The following is a 19,701-nucleotide window of genomic DNA, read 5'->3' on the forward strand; positions in this document are numbered from 1 at the left end:
TGATCACTGTGTCACACGATTTTATTTCCCTCTAATAGAGCACAGAATGCAATGCAACCTATGTAAACGAACGTTGTTTGTCTAAACTATTGTCGAATTGCATGTTGTGAAGCTTTTTGTGTTAAGGAATGTTTATTTCTATGAAAATAATAGAAAATTCCATAATCGTGTTCTGTGTGGTATTGGCAGACATCAATTAACTTATTGTTTTAAACAAGAATTTGGACATGGTGTCAACCTGAAAATTTGTAAGGATGTTTGAAATATATCCCCAAAACGAATTTTATTTTCAAATTTCGTACCAATTAGTTCATTTTGTTGTAATAATTGATTTTTTTATAGATATCAGAAGATTCCTTCGGAAATTGCCTACATTTAGGCATTTTCTGCGGTATTGTTGAAAAGTAATTGTTTATTATTTCCACGAAATTTGCATTGTTAAGAATTTGGCAAGCATATTTGGATTCAGGAGGCCCAAATTAAATAAGTAAAGTTGTTTTCAAAACTAACAGTAATTGTTTTGACAGTTGATCAATTTCACCCCGAAATGGAATTTTAAATTCTGAGATCACCATCAGAAAGCTGAGGAAAAATTGCGTAAGATAGGCTACAGAAACTAGGTGAGCGATGGTATTTACCCTATGAAATGAACGATTTTCTAAATCATGTTCTACGATTTTAACGTATATGGCGAGTGCAATCGATGAAAACATTATTTTTTGTACAACAAAGAAACAAGTTTTCAATCGTTGGTGTTTTATTCGAGTCGAGTGAAGAAAAGATTATTATTTTGAGTGAAAAAATCTGGCGGCCATCTTGGTTTTGACGCCATCTTGGTTTTAAGTAGTAGAATGAATTTTTTACCTTGATAGCACATGTAGCATGTCGAATTCAGCGGCTACCAATAAAAACAAGGTTACATATACTCTTCTTCTTATTACTCTTTATTTTCCTGACGTTACGTCCCTACCAGATCCGAGCCTGATACTAAGCTTTATTAGTTATAAATACAGATTATACAATAAGAATTCTCTTTTAAAATGCGATTTTTAAAATCAGAATAATAATTCTTCGGCAATTTTTTTTTTTGAATTCAGTAATCTATATAAATAAAAATGGAGTGGTGTTTGTATGTCACGAAATGGCTTGAGAACGGGTCAACGTATTCGAATGATAATTGCTCCGTTTTGTTCCACAAGAATTCCGACGTGTTTGCATGTATAAAAATCCCAGGATATTCACCGGAAAAGTAGGGAAAACGGGAGTGAACGGAACTGCCATTTTGTATGGAACGATCCATAGCGTTTTTCAACAGCCTACTTGATGGCAAGACGAAGTTTGCCGGGACCACTAGTAATAAATAAATAATTTCATTGAATAGAAACCGTCCCAAAACACTGATTGAAATAAACAAACATTTTTATCCCATATGCATTTTTGTCATTGAATGAAGTTTATAAATTGCGTGTTTGGACATTAGCAGGTTTTATGGTAATATCTGTAGTTTTAACGTAAAACGTTGCCAAAAGTGCATTAATTAAGAATAGATATCTTAAATTTTTAAGCAAAAAATAATCCTTGATTTTCTGAACCATATAGTTCGTTTTTACTACCGTCCAACATGCATGTAAAAAATAGCGAAATTGAAAGATGAGAATCAGGCTTTGTTCTAATGTGGACGTAATGCCGAAACGCAGGTGTATCATCTTGAGGTTGGGAAATATGGCGGCCATCTTGGATTTAGACGCCATCTTAGTTTTTAGCAGTTGAATGATTTTTACCATCTCAATTAATTAAATTATTAGGCCTCCGTTAAGAAAAAATCAGATTCTTTATTTCATAGATTTTAGACAAAATAAATGAAAGAATTAATGCTGTTTTTCAAATCGAAGATATGCAGAATAATCATTCAGATAGCAAATAAGCATTAAAAAATCCTTCTTGATAATTTGCTAGTTAAGCTGAGGGGCTGGCTCTGTTCCAGTAGGGACGTAATGTCAGGAAAAAGAAGAACAAGAAGAAGAGTAAGTGTAACGGTAGCATTAAAATTCAACATGATGAGTGCTAACAAGGTGCAATCTCATTCTACTACTTAAAACCAAGATGGCCGCCAGATTTATTCATTCAAAATAATACTTTTATTCTTCACTCGACTTGAATGAAACACCAACGATTGAAAACTTGTTTCTCTGTTGTTCAAACAATAATGTTTGCATTGATTGCACTCACCATATACGTCAAAATCGTAGAACATGATTTAGAAAATCGTTCATTTCATAGGGCAAATACCATTGCTCACCTAGTTTCTGTAGCATATCTCACGCAATTTTTCCTCAGCTTTCTGATGGTGATCTCAGAATTCAAAACGAGCGGTGCGCTAATGGTGAAAAAACGATTTTTCTAACAAAATTCAAGATGGCGACCAAATTCAAAATGGCCGCCAACATTTTTTTAACTTTAAATGAAAGTTATATCCTTTCTCTATACGATGCCACTAAGTTTGCTATGTGTTCCAAGCGAAAAAGGAGACATATCACGTGAAGAAATACCCTGTATATATTAAAAATGGGATTTTTCCCAAACTGTTTAGCTAGCTGGCGTACGAGGGGTCCACCAATTTGAGAAAACAAAAAGGACCACCCTTAAGTTTTATCGAAAACTAGCGATCAGTGACATAAAATTGGAATTCTAACGATGGGTGCCGATGGCGGCCTGGTTTCAGCGAGAATTGCTCCTATATATTTTTAGAAATTTTCTTCGTGGATTCCCTCTTCAATTTGATCTGAAATTAAAACCATAATTACGCTTTTATATATTTTCAACACTTTTTTTGTCCATTGTAAAATTCGTCCATTCTTTTAGAAATCTGTCTTGATAATTCTATCGGGATTTTATTTTTAATTGTTTCTTTATTAAGGTAAATTTTAGCACATTGACGAATGGCTAGTTCTTCACCTGACTGGGAATGCCAGATGGGCATCCCACGAAAAATGAGTAAAGAAGGATGGTCAGAGGGGCCAGCCTTTGGGTCCAACCATGGGGTCTCACCATACGTGCGCCTTTGCTGGGCCAACGTCTTCTGCAGCTGAGAAAAAGAGAAAGGATCGTTGGCGTGGTTGCGATTGATGACTTTGTTGTTGGGTCTTATCCCCGAAAACGGATTCTTCCGGGGAGCCCACCGGTCGCGGCGGTGTGAAGATTCTTGCAGGTTCATTGAAATGATGGTGCGGCTGCGTTAGGAGTTACCTTGGTTGGATGGGACTTACCACCGAAGGAGAGGTCTTCAGGGAGCCCAAATCGGGATTTTAGTCTTAATGCATCCCTTCAAAGATCGCTTCCTTAACATTTCCTTAAAATATTCTTTGGAAATCCAAGATGGAATGCAATTTTAGGCTATTCAAAAAGTTTGTTCAATTCTTCCCGAAATTACATTTCCCTTTTGGAACTAGTACAGAATTCATACCAAACGAGTGTGAGATCCAAACAGTGCATTGTTCGTTAGGCACGTTAGGCACCCAGACAACCAATATGTACGTATAATGAAATCACCTGGAGGCTTCGTATGTGCAACATTTCACTTAAAAGATGTCGCGAAAAGGCGTTCTACGTACAAAAGTGGATATTTATAATAATATAATACTTTATATTTATATAAAGTGATATGCGTGCATATATTATGTAATACTTTATATTTAGAATAATATAATACTTTATATTTATATAAAGTGATATGCGTGCATATATTATGTGATGAATGATGGCATACAATGCGAGTGTATACATTTTCCACCGAACTAACCTGTGATCTTATGCGACTTACCTTATGATAACAAATGTAGATTTGACAGCTGCTACGGATTGATTCGACTTACTTTGTACGAGTGTACAGGACGAAACAAAATGTACAAATGAACTCAGAAAAAAGCGTTTTATGCGAGGAAACTTATCAATCTGACGATTTTATCCACCGTGTTTTGCGGGTTTGATGTGATTTGCATCAATAAACGAGTTATTACGTGAACTTTTTTGCGACTTCTAGTTGTCTGGGCAGGGATTCCCCAAGAAATTGCTTCTCGGGATATTCTAGAAAGTACTCCAGCTATCACATAAATAGGATTTTGTACAGGTTTCTGCAAGAATTTCTAAAGAACTCTTTTCTCTTTGATTCCAACGTTGGTTTTCCAGAAATTATCACGGATTTATCCCTGGACATATTTTCGGCATTACTTAAAAAAGTCTTCAAAAATTCATATTGATATTTCTGGAATTTAAAGGTCTCCAAGAGTTCCAAGAATTTAACCAGAAGTATTTAAAGTGTTATGTTTTGATTTTCTCCAGATATTGTAACAAAGATTATCTAAAACATCTTGCATTGATTTCGCCAGGGAATTTAAACGCCCTCAATTGTCTATCATTTCCTAACCGCTGAGCCTTGATGTCCACTATCTTTTGTATATAATTCACCTCGCTTGTTTTCTAAAGGGAAGGTTTTCCGCCATCACCCAATTTCCTCACCGGAGTTATTTTGAACGACCCTGAGTCTCTAAGAAGGCCACATTAGGCTGGCCCAAAAAGAGTAATTCTAACACGGTTCATATAAGTACGTTGCGAAAAGAACATAACTCGTCATCTAGAGATATAAATTCTGCACTGGGCACTGTAGCATTTCTGAAAATGTTCTGATTGCATTCCTGAACCGAATGTATTTAGTTCACGCGTAGAAGTCAATTATGTTAGGGCTAATTCACAAACTTTATCACGCTGAAGAGGGTGGAAGGAGGGCTTTCGGATGTTACAGCTCATACAAAATTTGTAAAACATTTATTCAAAAAGCGTTACATGGAGGTGCGTAGGTGTAATTTTCAGCGCATAATCAAAACAAAAGCGAAAAAAGATAGTTTCAAAGCATGTTGTCGTACTCAAGGTTTTTATAATGACAGGTTTACCGATCAAAGCACTCAGTAGGGGCGCGATGTGATTGGTTGCGGGGAAGGTGGAAGTGACAGCTGGCGAGTTGGCTAGCTGGCGGGTTTCAGTACACTGTTTTTCACTCTACTGTTTCTATGGGGATGTTGGGGAATGTTTACACATGAATGTTTACAGTGAAGTGAAAATTTTCCAGCATTGATGAGTTGTTTAGTCGCGAATCTAATTTTCGTTGTTAATGTAGTATTCCGGTATTTTGAGTCGCAGAAAACTTTATTACAAACTTGAAAAGTTGGTTAACAATTGCATGTAATGCATGTAATGTGAAAATTTCGAATTGTTCTGTGGGTGAGAGCGATCCCCTACCGACAGTCCACCAATGAAATAAAAGATGTGCCCACGGTGTTGCCGTCTGACGGTGACGGTTGTATTATAACTTTAACTCGTAAGTTCATAGTCATTCTATTATCAGTGAATTACACAGTAAAGGAAATTCAGATACTTTGCGCGTATACTACACAGATGTGGGTGTGAAGGAAACATTATACCTACTTTGTCACACCATGCACCTGAACCAAACAACCAAAACAAACTCGCCAGCTATCAATTGCCATTTCAAAATGGCGTAATGCGAAAACTGATACATTAGGCTACCTCCCTTCTAGATACCTTGGTCGTACTGATGTTTGAGGTGAGCAAATCTCGCGAAACATTACTAAAGGACCTATGTACAAATCTCTTCTCTCTCGCTCTCTTTCGATTATAACAGTGGAATACCAAAGCTTTTGGGATTTTTTTTCACTACAGATCGAAAGGCAATTTCCTTGACTAGCGTTTCATACAAAAAACGCAATAGAAGAGGTTAATGTGACTCAGTTATTGATCAAAGAGAAAGTAAACAAAGAGAGCCTCTCATTTGTACATAGGTCCTTTAGTAATGTTTCGCGAGAAATGTTCACTGTGCATAAATTTTCTGCACAGTAGGCTAATAAGGTGCAAACAGCTCAATATTAAGCCATTTTTTTCTTAAATACAGTCGACACTCCACATCTCGATGTTCTACATCTCGATATCTCTCCCTATGTCGATGATTTCATAAGTCCCTTCAGTCTGCATACATTTTCACTCTCCAAATCTCGATATCCTCCTTATCTCGATATCTCCATATCTCGATGTGTTACTGTTGATCTTTCGTTCTCAATTTTCTCTCCGTATGTCGATATGACCAATATCGAAGGTTACTAGACCAAAGTTTTGGGATTCAAAACAAATTAGGAGCGCAAAATGACGTCTGTTTGTGTATTACTTTCTTGGCAACGGAGTGTTTTTCAATCTAGTATTCATCAAAAACTTGTTCTTTGTCTCGATCTCTCCCTATCTCGATGATCCCTTCGATATCGAGATGTGGAGAGGCGACTGTATATAGGATAACACGGAATACTGAATTCTGCATATAATTCATAGACCAAATATTTAATATCGAGATGTGGAGAGTCTTAATTATTTTTCCAATGCTTTTCTTCATAAATTGCTCCATAAAAACTTGCAAGATTGTATTTCCATTAAATGTAGCAGCTCTGCTTCATTCACGAATTAAACCTGAATTTCTATCGTTAATGCTTCAAAATTGTTGTTGTGTGGTACCATGTTGATTTATTATCCGTTATTTCATATGGTACGGTCACAGACAATCGGATGGATACATCACTTTCGTTACATTTTGATATAAAGAGAATCTTTAATGCCACCTAAGGTCAGAAGCGTTATTAGAACAGGTTTACTCATGGTCGATGTTTTCTATACAAACTTCAAGCTCATTGGCCCCTCTTTTGCTTTGATGGATTCTGCTCAAACTTTCACAGTAGCATGAACAATTTTGGAGGGTGTAACATAAAATTTATATAATTAGCTTTTCTCCATATAAAAAGGATCGTGTCCAGAGCCGTAGCGTGGCCTCATGGCGCCCTTGGCGAACCAACATTTGGGCGCCCCTTTAAAGCTCAGTTTTTTTTTTCATTATACTGCATTATATTATAATTTTTTTAAGTAGTTTCTCTTTGGTAATTTCCCTTTTATGTTTCATGCTTAATGTTCTGAATAAAGTTTCAATTACCAGAAGTTAGGTTTAAACTGCTTTAAAAACCATCAGAAGCGCAAGTTGGGATCAATGGATGTAAGTGACCAAAACTTGCTTTCCAGGAAATCAGTTTTAAAGTTTTCAGCAATATTTTACTTTGTACAAATTGTATGGGATCTGTAAAAAAAAAACAAGTCAATCTTCTACGATTTATGATATATTTTGAGATGGAAATACCACTCAAAATTACTGTTGGAAAGCTTGAAAAAAGTACAATATTTCACCTAACATAATATCTATCGAAATGTAAATTTCACTAACATTGGACTCCTCAATTGTAATTCAATGTTACTTATTTTATATATATATATATATATCAAATAAATGTTGGATTTCCTTACTTTTTGACGTACGTACCCCCGCTAATTTGAACGATACCTCATGCAAACCGTCGGGCTTTATTTTTAATTTGAACTTTTAGTCACCTTACGAACAGTAGAAAAATGTGTTTCTGATTACTTTTTAGCCTAGTTTGTTTCGATTCTGAGTTTTATTTCACAACGTTACATTATGTTTTACTTCGTTCCACGAGCTGAATGACGTTTGAACCATTTTTAATTTGTGCAGACTAGCGGGGTTCAAATGAAAAAGTGTTCAAATTAAAAGTGGTCAAACCACTTGCCCTGTACCTGTTCTCTACAATTCAAGAAATGGGTTACCGCAGTGATCCAACATTATTTTTAATTTACATTTATTTTTAGATACATTTGAAAAAAGTACCAGACAAATCTTTTAGAAACAAACAAAAACTGAAACTTAGATCCAAAACAGTAGGGCGAATGTACTGCACACTACAGACAAGCCCAAAAATCATTTAGATTGCAAGTCAAAGGATTATAGGTACTCTAATTTAAAATTAGAAACTTTGAAATTTTCAAATTTTTCGATGTGATTCAATATATAGGCACCATTTATCGCTTTCTATAGTTATTCTTAAATGTTCAATAGTTATCAATTGAGTCGTACTTTGTGGGGGCCCCTTGGACCTTGGACCCCCTGTAAATACCGCCCTGCTTAGGAGGACTGTCTGATAGCTCGGAGGTTATTGAATTTTCTAAAACATTTCCTGTTTATATTGCCAGGGATGAATCTGTAGAACCTACTGGGAGCTATCAATTTTTTTTAAATTTTAGTGTAGTGCCTTTTCTTAAAAAAAATGCTAGACAATTGTTTAGATTTTCAAATAAATGCCATCAATACAATGAACAAGCCATATTTTGGTAATTAAAAAATGCGAGAACAACTGCTGAAGAATATGTCAACTATTCCTTCCAAAAATTTTTCGTATATTTTCGCCTAGAAATATCTAACAATTTGAAGAATATGTGTCGAAGTAGCTCGAAAAATTTATGTTGAAAATTAAAAAAAAAACTTTTTAGAACATTCTCAAAGTGATTAACAGGTCACTTCAAAGTCACTTTTGCTAGAGATCCCCTTGCAGTCTCTAGAAAAATGGTAGCATAAATTTAATTGGCTCATTATATTATAATTCAATAAAAGCTTCCTTGAAATATTATTAAAAATTCGTTTTAGTTTATATTTTTGTTGAATTAAATTCATGTAAGTGAGTAAGAATCATAATTGAAAGTATTGCTCATGTAACGAATAATATTTAGTATTATGGCTTTTAACCTACCGTTTTGATTCATATTACGGACACTTAAGGCCTCAGTGAAGTATAACCCAGCTTGGACCATACAAAATAAATCATTTTGTATGATTTTTTAGCGTTATCGAGCGTCGGAAGCCGTTAACTTTCGGATGGTGGGTAAAGAATACGCGTCCGCAACTTGAATAATTTTAAATAAATCAAAACGTGTGGCCTTTTCATGATTCTTATTCCGGACGCTCCCTCACTTTTGCCTCATATTCCGGACGCTTTGATTGGAATTACGGACAGCTCATGATAATCATTAATGGAACAGTCAAATCATCAATTGCAATCTTTCAACCACTTAAGAGACATCTAAGGTAGTTGGGCATTATAAATTTGCAATGATATTTATGGAAAAAACCTAATAAAACGAGCCTCGAAAATGAGAACTTTTGGACGGCAAAAATTGAAACATTTCGTGTGAAATGTTACCCATACAAACGAGAGTGTCCGGAATTTGAAGCTGTCCGTAATATGAATCAAAACGGTACATTGTTATTTTTTTTTTAAATTTTATCATCAAATAATTCTTTAATGACCTAGCGTGGAGTTTTTTGAGAATTTTTATTGGGATTCTATGAAAATTCGTCAAGTGAAAACACCGTCCAAAGCCACGTGATGGCACCGTCCCTAAAATTCTGTCAAAACATTTCTGGTATGACTATTTGGAAATTTTGACCAAAATTTTCTAGTAGGGATTAAATTTTACTAAAATATTACTGATTGTTCTGTGAAATCCTGTTCTTTTAATGCGAATCATCTCAGAATCCAATTATGGCCGACATCTACCCAAATCACCGTTGGGGTGCAAATGCATTTAACGGAAGAAATAGTTGATTAACAATCCAAATTTTCTTATTTTAATCTAGTGCACAAATCTCTCAAATGAAAACTTTTATTGTGTGTAGCTTATTTTTGACGACTTAAATAATATATACTCTAAGCTGATTCACCTAAACTTCGAACTGCTGATGCTTTATCTTTGTGTTTTCTAGATAATGATGAAGTATTCTACAAATCATTGCAAGTATTGCATATTTTTTAATTATGCATGGTGATAAGTCTGAGATTTCTCACTGGAGGTTTAAATTACCGAACTAATTTTTCAGTATCTTTCAAGATATTGTGTTGCAAATAATTCAATGGTGAATCGAGAAAATTTCCAACCCAAAATGTTTCTCGATCGGCAGGTTTTGAACCTGTGACCCTCGTTATGCCTATCTAGAGCCCGCAATCATGATTTTTATATTTATGTTTTTTCAGGAGCACCAGTTTTAAATATGTATCTTCTAAAATTTTACCAAGTATGTCACGCATTTTGGCGCCCCCTGAAGGCTGGCGCCCTTGGCGGGTGCCAACCTGGCCAACCGCACGCTACGGCACTGATCGTGTCACTGAACATGTTAGAAATGATTGTGTGGCAACGAATCGGGTAAAATTTATCCTCAAAACGCGGTTGGTGAAAATTTCACCAGTGGAATTCTGCACTGTTCTATTTTATCATACCGTTCCTTATACCTCAGCGATAACCCAGTCATAATTATTCTCCACTAATTCCAGCGATCCTCAACACCTTGTGCAAGGAATTCCTGCACGCAAACGTGACCGCCATCCTGTACATGATGAACTACGAATCGTACGGCCGTAGCACGGCCTCGGCCCAGTACTTCCTGCAGCTGGCCGGTTACCTTGGCATTCCGGTTATCTCCTGGAATGCCGACAACTCGGGCCTGGAACGGAGAGCTTCTCAATCTACACTTCAACTACAGCTGGCACCCAGCATCGAACACCAGGTAATGTTGTCTCAAAAATTCACAGTCGAGTACCATTTCATCTTGAAAAATCTCTCGTTTTAGAGCGCTGCCATGCTGAGCATCCTGGAACGGTACAAGTGGCACCAGTTCTCGGTGGTAACATCGCAAATTGCCGGACACGATGACTTTGTGCAGGCCGTACGAGAACACGTGGCCGCAATGGTAAGTCCTAAAATTTCCCATGCAGGCAGACAGACGAGTGCCTCCGTTATGACAATGAGGGCAATTCGCATAGAAGAGTGGGAGCTTATCGCCGGCGGCGGCACTGCTGCTTACAGTGCAGGGTTTCCCAACCGGTGATTCCTTGTGCGATTCTTGAAATGTTTTCTGGAAGTTCTTTGGAGGAGAATTAAAAAACTTTGGAATTCTTCAGCTAGACGCAAGAAATTTGTAATTTTTCATCGATTTCAATCAAACCATTGAGTATCACTGCTGCTTATGCTGCTTTCCCAACCGGTATTTCCTTGTGTGGTTGTGTTTGGCAAACAACTAAAAAACTTTGAAATATTCAAGATTTGTTTTTAATTTCAATCATACCATTGAGCGGCACTGCTGCAGAATTTCCCAACTAGTAGTTCCTTGTGCGAAATGTTTGCTAGGAGTTCTTTGATGAAAATTTGAAATACTTTGCAATTTTCCAGCTATATTCAAGAAATCTGAAGTTGTTCATTAATATCAATTGAACTATTGAACCATTAATAACTGATTTCTGACAAGATAACAGTCGAAAGTTCGTTATGGTTGAGAACTACCTTTATAGTGGTTCTTCCTATGCTTTTACGTATACCACTCTGTATATGCTTATTTGCATTATAAGTGAAGCATTGTACATATTGCATTGACTAGAAGAGGAGAAGACACACAAGCATAAGAAGTGGAGGGTGAAGCTTCCCTTGTCACAACCTTGGTAGGTCCTTTCTTATTAAATGAAGGCTGCCGAATGCCGATGTAACTATACGAGTTACCTCCACCCCACAGCACAAAAGATTCTTTCCGAGAATAAAAGCTCGACCTCGGAGGACAATCGTTTGCGGGTTTTCGGTTTGAGGTTTGACACATCACACAGTTCTGTGTGATTTGAATTTTCGGGATTGTAACAAGGTAAATGCACTAGTGGGTTACATTGTGGTTTGCGGTGAGATACTTATGAAAGGATTTTTCTTTTGCTTTTTTTTTGTACCGATCGGACCAGTATGCTGCCCGTATTTACATATCTGTCGCATATGCATTTTCGTCATTATCGAATTAAAGTTGGCTTTTGGACATTTATCGATTCGAGTTGTTATAAAACAAAATGTACTTACTTACTTGCAATCTAGGTTATCAGGTATCGGTAGGTATCCTGAGGCAAGCCAGTTGATCGTTGCGTTCTCAACAATTTTCTGGGAATTTTGCGGCGCTGAAACGCTGAATTTGAACTACTTACTTATGTAACTTACATGTACATATTTCAACTTAAATGTCGAGTATTGAACAATATAGGCATATTTAGTCGAGAATCCATTCTATCCTAAATCCAACACAAAGGAAACAAAAACAAAACAAAAACTGGAGAAGACAAGCGAATGGAATCGTAAATGATGACCAATAAACGTATCTTTAGATTTTTTTTGGAATCAATCACGTTGAAAATCAGAAAAAAACATCAATATTCAAAACATTATAAAAATGTCATTAGCAGATATGAAAAATGTTAAGAAACGTGGAAATTTTTTATTACAGGTGTTTGTCTTCCGACGAAAAACATAAAATATGGATGTTATATATGTAGCTATTGCTTTGTTCTTGAAACTAAATTAAAAAAGAGATGAATTTACATACGGCGTTTTTTCCGAAAGCTATCCGTTTAAGGCCAATAGCTATTTTTTTTCTTTATTAGTATCATTCCAAACATTACATTCATTTCTTAAATCTAGGTGTTCTGTGTTATTAGACAACACTATCATCCTAATTTGGTAAAACAAATTTAAGATTTTATTAACATTTTGTTAACAACATATTACATTTCATTTGCCGTAGCAGTTCAGATTTTTTACAGGTGAGTTGATTTCACCTGCTTATAAGAGAAAAAAAACGCTTTGAATATACTTAACCTAACTTAACCTAAACATATAACGCATTAATCGTGGCAATAGAAGATTGTAACGATTTTTGCCTGAAATTATTAATTATTTTATTTGACATTTGTCCCAATGTTTCAACATTGGATATTCTATGTAACTCATTGGTACTATACCAGAGAGGAAGCTTCAGAATCATTTTCAAAATTTTATTTTGAATTCTCTGCAGAGCTTTCTTCCTGGTATTACAACAGCTAGTCCATATTGGTACAGCATACAACATGCCTGAAAATTTGTTTGAATATCAAAAGCTTGTTCTTAAGACAAAGTTTTGATTTTCTATTAATAAGTGGATAGAGACATTTTACATATTTATTACATTTGGCTTGAATGCCCTCAATGTGATTTTTGAAAGTTAAATTCTTATCTAGCATGAGCCCTAGATACTTAACTTCATCTGACCAATTTATTGGAACCCCTCTCATCGTGACAACATGTCTACTTGAAGGTTTCAAATAAAGAGCTTTTGGTTTATGTGGGAATATTATTAGTTGAGTTTTAGAAGCATTAGGGTAAATCTTCCATTTTTGCAAGTATGAAGAAAAAATATCCAAACTTTTTTGCAATCGACTACAGATGACACGCAAGCTTCGTCCTTTGGCGGAGAGGCCTGTGTCATCCGCAAACAAAGATTTTTGACATCCCTGAGGTAACTCAGGTAAGTCAGATGTGAAAATATTGTATAATATTGGTCTCCCCCCCCCCTGCCTTGAGGAACACCAGCTCTTACAGGAAGTCTTTCAGATCTGGAGTTCTGATAATTAACCTGAAGTGTACGATTTGACAGATAACTTTGAATTATTCTAACAATGTATGTTGGAAAATTAAAGTTTTTTAATTTTACAATCAAACCTTCATGCCAAACACTGTCGAATGCTTTTTCTATGTCTAGAAGAGCAAGACCAGTAGAGTAGCCTTCAGATTTGTTGGAACGGATCAAATTTGTTACACGTAAAAGTGGATGAGAGTTCGAATGTCCATGGCGGAATCCGAACTGTTCATTGGCAAAAATTGAATTTTCGTTGATGTGGGCCATCATTCTGTTCAAAATAACCTTTTCAAAAAGTTTACTGATGGAGGAAAGCAAACTGATTGGACGATAGCTAGAAGCTTCTGCAGGATTTTTGTCTGGTTTTAGAATTGGAACAACCTTAGCATTTTTCTATTTGTAAGGAAAATATGCTAATTGAAAACATTTGTTAAATATATCAACTAAAAATGATAAGCTACTTTCTGGAAGTTTCTTGATGAGGATGTAGAAAATTCCATCATCGCCAGGAGCTTTCATATTTTTGATTTTTTTAATAATAGTTCTCACTTCTTCCAAATCAGTCTCCCAGGCATTTTCGAAAACGTTCTCTTGATTGAGAATATTTTCGAACTCCTGAGTAACTTGATTTTCAATTGGACTAGTAAGTCGTAAATTAAAAATGTGCGCGCTTTCAAACTGCATAGCAAGTTTTTGAGCTTTTTCGCAATTATTTAGTAATAATTTGTTTTCCTCTTTGAATGCCGGTATTGGCTTCTAAGGTTTTTTCAAGATTTTAGATAATTTCCAAAAGGGCTTAGAGCCAGGGTCCAATTGAGAAATCTTATTTTCAAAATTTTTGTTTCTTAATTGAGCAAAACGTTTCTTGATTTCTTTCTGCAAATCCTGCCATATAATTTTCATAGCAGGATCGCGAGTGCGTTGAAATTGCCTTCTCCTCACGTTTTTAAGACGGATCAAGAGTTTAAGATCATCGTCTATAGTCACGGATTCAAATTTTACTTCACATTTTGGAACTGCAATGCTCCGGGCTTCAACAATGGAATTTGTTAAAGTTTCAAGAGCATTGTCAATATCAAGTTTAGTATCTAAAGAAATGTTAACATCAAGATTAGAGTCAACATACGTTTTATATATATTCCAGTCGACTCGTAAATAATTGAAAGTGGAGCTGATAGGATTGAGAATCGCTTCTTGGGATATTTGAAATGTAACAGGGACATGATCAGAATCAAAATCAGCATGAGCAATCAGTTGGCTACAAAGATGACTAGAGTCGGTTAAGACCAAGTCCATCGTAGATGGATTTGGAGAAGAGAAAAAACATGTAGGGCTATCAGGGTATTCAATTGAGAAATATCCTGAAGAGCACTCATCAAATAAAATTCTGCCGTTGGAATTACTTTCAGAATTATTCCATGACCGATGTTTGGCATTAAAGCCATCAATGACAAAAAAAAATTGACTTATTGCGAGTCAATTTTCGCAAGTCAGTTTGGAGCAAATTAACTTGCTGTCCAGAGCATTGAAAAGACAAATAGGCAGCTATGAAAGCATATTTACCAAACTGTGTTTCAACAGAAACACCTAAAGTTTCAAAAACTTTAGTTTCAAATGATGAAAACAGTTGATGTTTTATACGCCTATGAATGATGATTGCAACTCCCCCACATGCCTCATCAAGTCGATCATTACGATAAACAAAAAAGTTCGTAACGGATATTATCTTTCATCTGCCTGGCACGAGCCTCAATGACTCTTTTGCGTGAAGGGCAATTCCAAAAATTTGACTTGTGATTAGCTCCGCAATTACAGCATATGAACTTGGTGGTATCTTCCTTCACTGGACAGACGTCCTTGGCGTGAGAAGAACCTCCGCAAATCATGCATTTAGCATCCATGCGACAATTTTTTGTACCATGACCCCACTTTTGGCACCGACGGCACTGAGTGGGGTTCTGGTTTAAAACCCACTTTTTAGGAAGGAAGTAGTGAATTAAGAGATTCACCCTTCCTTTTGTTTGTTGTTGATACCATGTTAAATTAATAAACGAAAGAAGACGTGACCTTCGAGAGGTTTTTTTTCCCAAGACGGTGTCCAAGAAGGATTACCACCGCTAGCTTTCGCCAACGGGTCTAACGAAAAATCGAAGACACGGGTCCAAACAAGGATCGTAAAGGGATCAATAGTAGAAAATAGTACTGAAAAGTACTGTTTTGCAATCAACTTTTCATTGAGAAGATGATCAACATAACGGCCTACTTTCCCTATCGAAAAAAGCAGTGCTGAAAAGTGCTACTTTTCAGCACTCTTTTCGGTGCTGAAAAGTGCTACTTTTCAGCACTCTTTTCGGTGCTGAAAAGTGCTACTTTTCAGCACTCTTTTCGGTGCTGAAAAGTAGCACTTTTCAGTACTGTTTTGATAGGCGTCAACTGAATAACCCAGTCTCTTCATGCCATATGTGTTTATTCTGCGCAGCGTGAGAGTCGAGATCTGTCAAGATGAGTCGTTCTCACCTCGGGTGACTTGAGGTGACTAATGTTAATCAAACGGGAGTGAGTCGACAATTGTCACTTCATGCGATTCATCTCACCTAACACTGCGCACAGTATAAGCACAATTGCATCTGATTCATGGATTTATTCTACGTCTGGCGTCAAATGCTGGACGATCCGATCCCACATAAGAATCGCCAGCCTGTGTCGGAACCAGACCGCACAACGGATATAAATGGGTTTATTCTACGAACGGCTTTAAGTCAGAATTGTCAGTCTCTTATAGCTAGGTGACAATTCTCGACTCTAGTGAAGTGACTTTCCTTTTGGTTTACACGGCAAATCACTTCACTCGAGTCGAGAATTGTCACTTCGCTATACGAGACCGACAATTCTGAGCTCAAGCCGTTCGTAGAATAAACTAATCTATATCCGTTGTGCGATCTGGTTCTGACACTGGCTAGCGATTCTGACGTGGGATCGGATCATCCAGCATTTGTAGTCAGCTACTGATGGGAGCGAGAAAATTTGTGACATTCATTGGTACTACTGTATCACAGCCTACGTGATTGAAAAATACTGAATTGAAAGAACGAATGGCTGTATGACCATGTGGGTTCTCTTGAAATGTTTGTTTGTGATTTTAAAGTTCATCCAGCTGAAACGGCATTTTTCGAAATAGCAAAAAATGTTGTATGCAACTCGTTGCAAAACTCGATTTTTTCAGCACTCGTTTATATTTTACTTTATTCTAACTGGCGCCCTGTTTGATTGAACAGTGATTTGTGAAAATAAGTCATCAATTAATCATTTGGAAAAAAAAACTGGGGTGGGTAATGTCTGTTACATTACCGCGGGGTTGACGTAGAACTACTATGGACACAACTTCGATCAATTCTGGGTCAGACTCTTACAACAGTGCGGTAGCTTTTTGCAGGTGATGGGATGCTTGATGATAGGTGCTGTGATTGTGAATATTCAATAAGGGAGATCTGTCATTTGGTTTGGAAGCTTTTTCAGAGTTTAGGATTTCAAATTTCGGATTTTAAAAATAATTTGATTTGATTATGATGTTTGAATGATACTGAAGTTTGAGTATGAGTGTATTGAAAGATTATTAATAATTTGTCATGTATATGAATTTGTATTTTGAAACTATACTAGTTTTGTGTTGTTATTGGTCGGAAGAAGTTTTCAGAAATTAACTCTTTTTTGACTCATTTTGGTGGTCCTGAAAAGGACCATTTGTCGTTCTGTGGTTCCGAGAACCAGTGTTTGGTGTTCCAGGTATAATCCAGTGTTGTACCAGATGATTGAGTTTGTTTGTTTGGTCGTCGCTTCCTTGTGTTGTTTGGTTGGGTGACCGGATTCAGATCTAGCTCCAGCTATAGTTCGCCAAACTCCTCCAGTAGATTAGATGTTTGATAGCTCGGGTGCTTTGATCGTGATAATCGGTCTATGCTACGAAAAGTATGATCAATATCGACTGCACCCTACACTTATATTTTTAATAAACATTAAATCGTACAAGAACCAGCTAATGTGGTCGCTTCATTTGGACGATTTGCCAACTTCAAATTTATGAAATAGACAAATTTAATATTTTCTTGTTTGGAAACGTCAATATTAAAGTAACCGGTGACTACAATAGGAGTATCTTGTTTTACATAATTGAATAAATTACGGGTCATGAACATTTTCGTATCTTGCACAGTATGTTGAAAGCCGTATCCTTCTGGTAAATCGCCACACCTTCAGCTCTTATGCCTGAGCGTTTGAACTGGTTCTGCCAAAAATTGGCCAAAAAATGTTGTGGGCTTCGTGGCTTTGCGGTTAGCGGCGTCAGTCGTTTAGGCGTATTGTGCCATGAAGTGTGGGTTCGATTCCCGCTCCAGTCGGTGGAAACTTTTCGTCAAACGAAAAATTCATCACTGGGCTACTGGGTGTTCTGTGTTGTCCGTTGCCTAATGTTCGTGATTGTTCAGTCTGTGCAGCTTTTGGCTGAAGACGGTGTAAAATGTCTCTTAAATTGTCTCTTTAAAAAATGCTAGGTCCAGACGCTGCCTTGGGAGAATTGCTGCCTTTGGCGTGATGGAACTTGAAAGAATTGGTAGAGTTTGTCAAAAATAGTCCTTGCAGTGAAGTGACCCGCGACACACCAACATATACCAATTGCTGATCCTGGCTTTTGTCATAGGCGTACACGACTTCGGGGAAAGTTCCACCTTGGGACTTATGAACAATAAAAGCACAGGCACTAACCACCGGAAACTGAATGCGTTTGCATTTGATTATGCCGCGCAGTTTGATACTCAAATAATAATTCTCTATACAGAAGTGGAATTGGAATTTCAAAACCAAGAGCGTTACGTTGGCATACGTTTATATCTTTTTGCTGGCTTAACGAAGTTCCTTGATAAGCACCTCAATCGAAACACAAGGCAAGGTCGTTTACTTACTGAATCCAGTTTATATATAGTTTAATAACTGTTTTAAAAGAGAACGTTGATTTCAAGCAAATCTATAAATAGGGGTGCTAGAGAAAAGTTGACGTCTTTTACATTTCACTCTCCGCTGATCGCGTCTCAGCAGGCAACAGATCGGCTTGCTCTGACCAGGCGTGCTTCTCAGACACAGACATCGATAGCAAAGGACCCCCCGTTTGTCGTGCTTCGCCTCAAATCAAACTGCCGTACGAGAGAGAGAAGATGCCGTCCGAAGCCAAAGCCATCACCGCTGCCGCCGCCAAGAAGAAGAAGAGGAAGCAGTTCACAGGAGAATGAAATGGTTGTGACCGCCATCGCAGTTCTAAACTGTGATTGTGGCTGAGAAGAAGGAGGAGAAAAAGAAGGCAATTCCTAAGCAAAACCCCTTTAAGTTTCAAAGACCGCCGTGATGAAGAAGACCCCGGAGAAGCCGCCACCGCAAACCTCATCGGGCGAGAAGGATTTCAACCAGTGCGCCAATCAATAAATGTGTCCGTGTGACTCGAATTCAACAATTCAATCGGCCCTTTTCAGAGCCAACAAATGTGTTCTAAAGGGTTATTTGTGCAATATTTCCTAATATGTTTACCACATGCTTGCTATAATCTCTTAATTCATCACGTAGCATCACACAATATCTGATTCATTACGAATAATTGACAATACGATAATTTGAGGATGTTTCCGAGGACGATGCTGCAGTGCCGTCGGAATGCAATAACAGCATGATACTCATCTTGTAGATCCCTTGCCAAGACATGAATTTCATATAGCTTATTTCCTATTTGGGCGGCATCCATTTATTACGTAACGCTGAAATTGAAAATTTTTGAACCCCTCTCTCCCCTCCGTAACGCTTTTTGTATGAATTTTTTTAATTTTTTGTATGAGCCGTAACGCTTGAGCCTAATTTCCCCTCCCTCAAGAGCGTTACGTAATTTGTGGACGGCGCCTTAGCCTATTTCTTCGCTTCCTGATCTGCGAAGTAGACTATATGACAACCACAGGGATTAAGTCGAAATCTGACGTAGCTTAATCTTGAGCAATTCCACATATCCGAAGATTGCCAGCTTTTCAGATCAGCCGATCATAAGGCTTCTTGTAGTGGTGCCTAATGGGATACTGTACCGATGCTGCAACTTTCACGAGGAGCTCTTACTAGCTCGGAAGTTTAAATGAAATGACCCGAATCAGTCGAAAGTAGTATGTTTTACACAATTTGAATAGCAGATTCTTCGCCTTCTTCTGATCGTCCAATCTGGGACATGGTATATAAAGTTGATGTCTTGGTTAGGGATT

General features: G+C 37.1%; 1 protein-coding gene across 2 annotated transcripts in view; it reads left to right on the forward strand.

The window, feature by feature from the left end:
- Positions 1 to 19,701, forward strand: part of LOC5570106 (glutamate receptor ionotropic, NMDA 2B) — a 43,953-nt gene that overhangs the window by 16,287 nt on the left and 7,965 nt on the right. For both annotated transcript variants that reach the window (XM_001653036.2, XM_021837710.1), the window contains exons 2-3: positions 10,278 to 10,510; positions 10,574 to 10,693. In XM_001653036.2, coding sequence (XP_001653086.2) covers positions 10,278 to 10,510; positions 10,574 to 10,693 — 353 coding nt within the window. The remainder of the gene's footprint in view (positions 1 to 10,277; positions 10,511 to 10,573; positions 10,694 to 19,701) is intronic.

The sequence above is a fragment of the Aedes aegypti genome, chromosome 1, assembly GCF_002204515.2.
Source record: "Aedes aegypti strain LVP_AGWG chromosome 1, AaegL5.0 Primary Assembly, whole genome shotgun sequence".
NCBI lineage: Eukaryota > Metazoa > Arthropoda > Insecta > Diptera > Culicidae > Aedes > Aedes aegypti.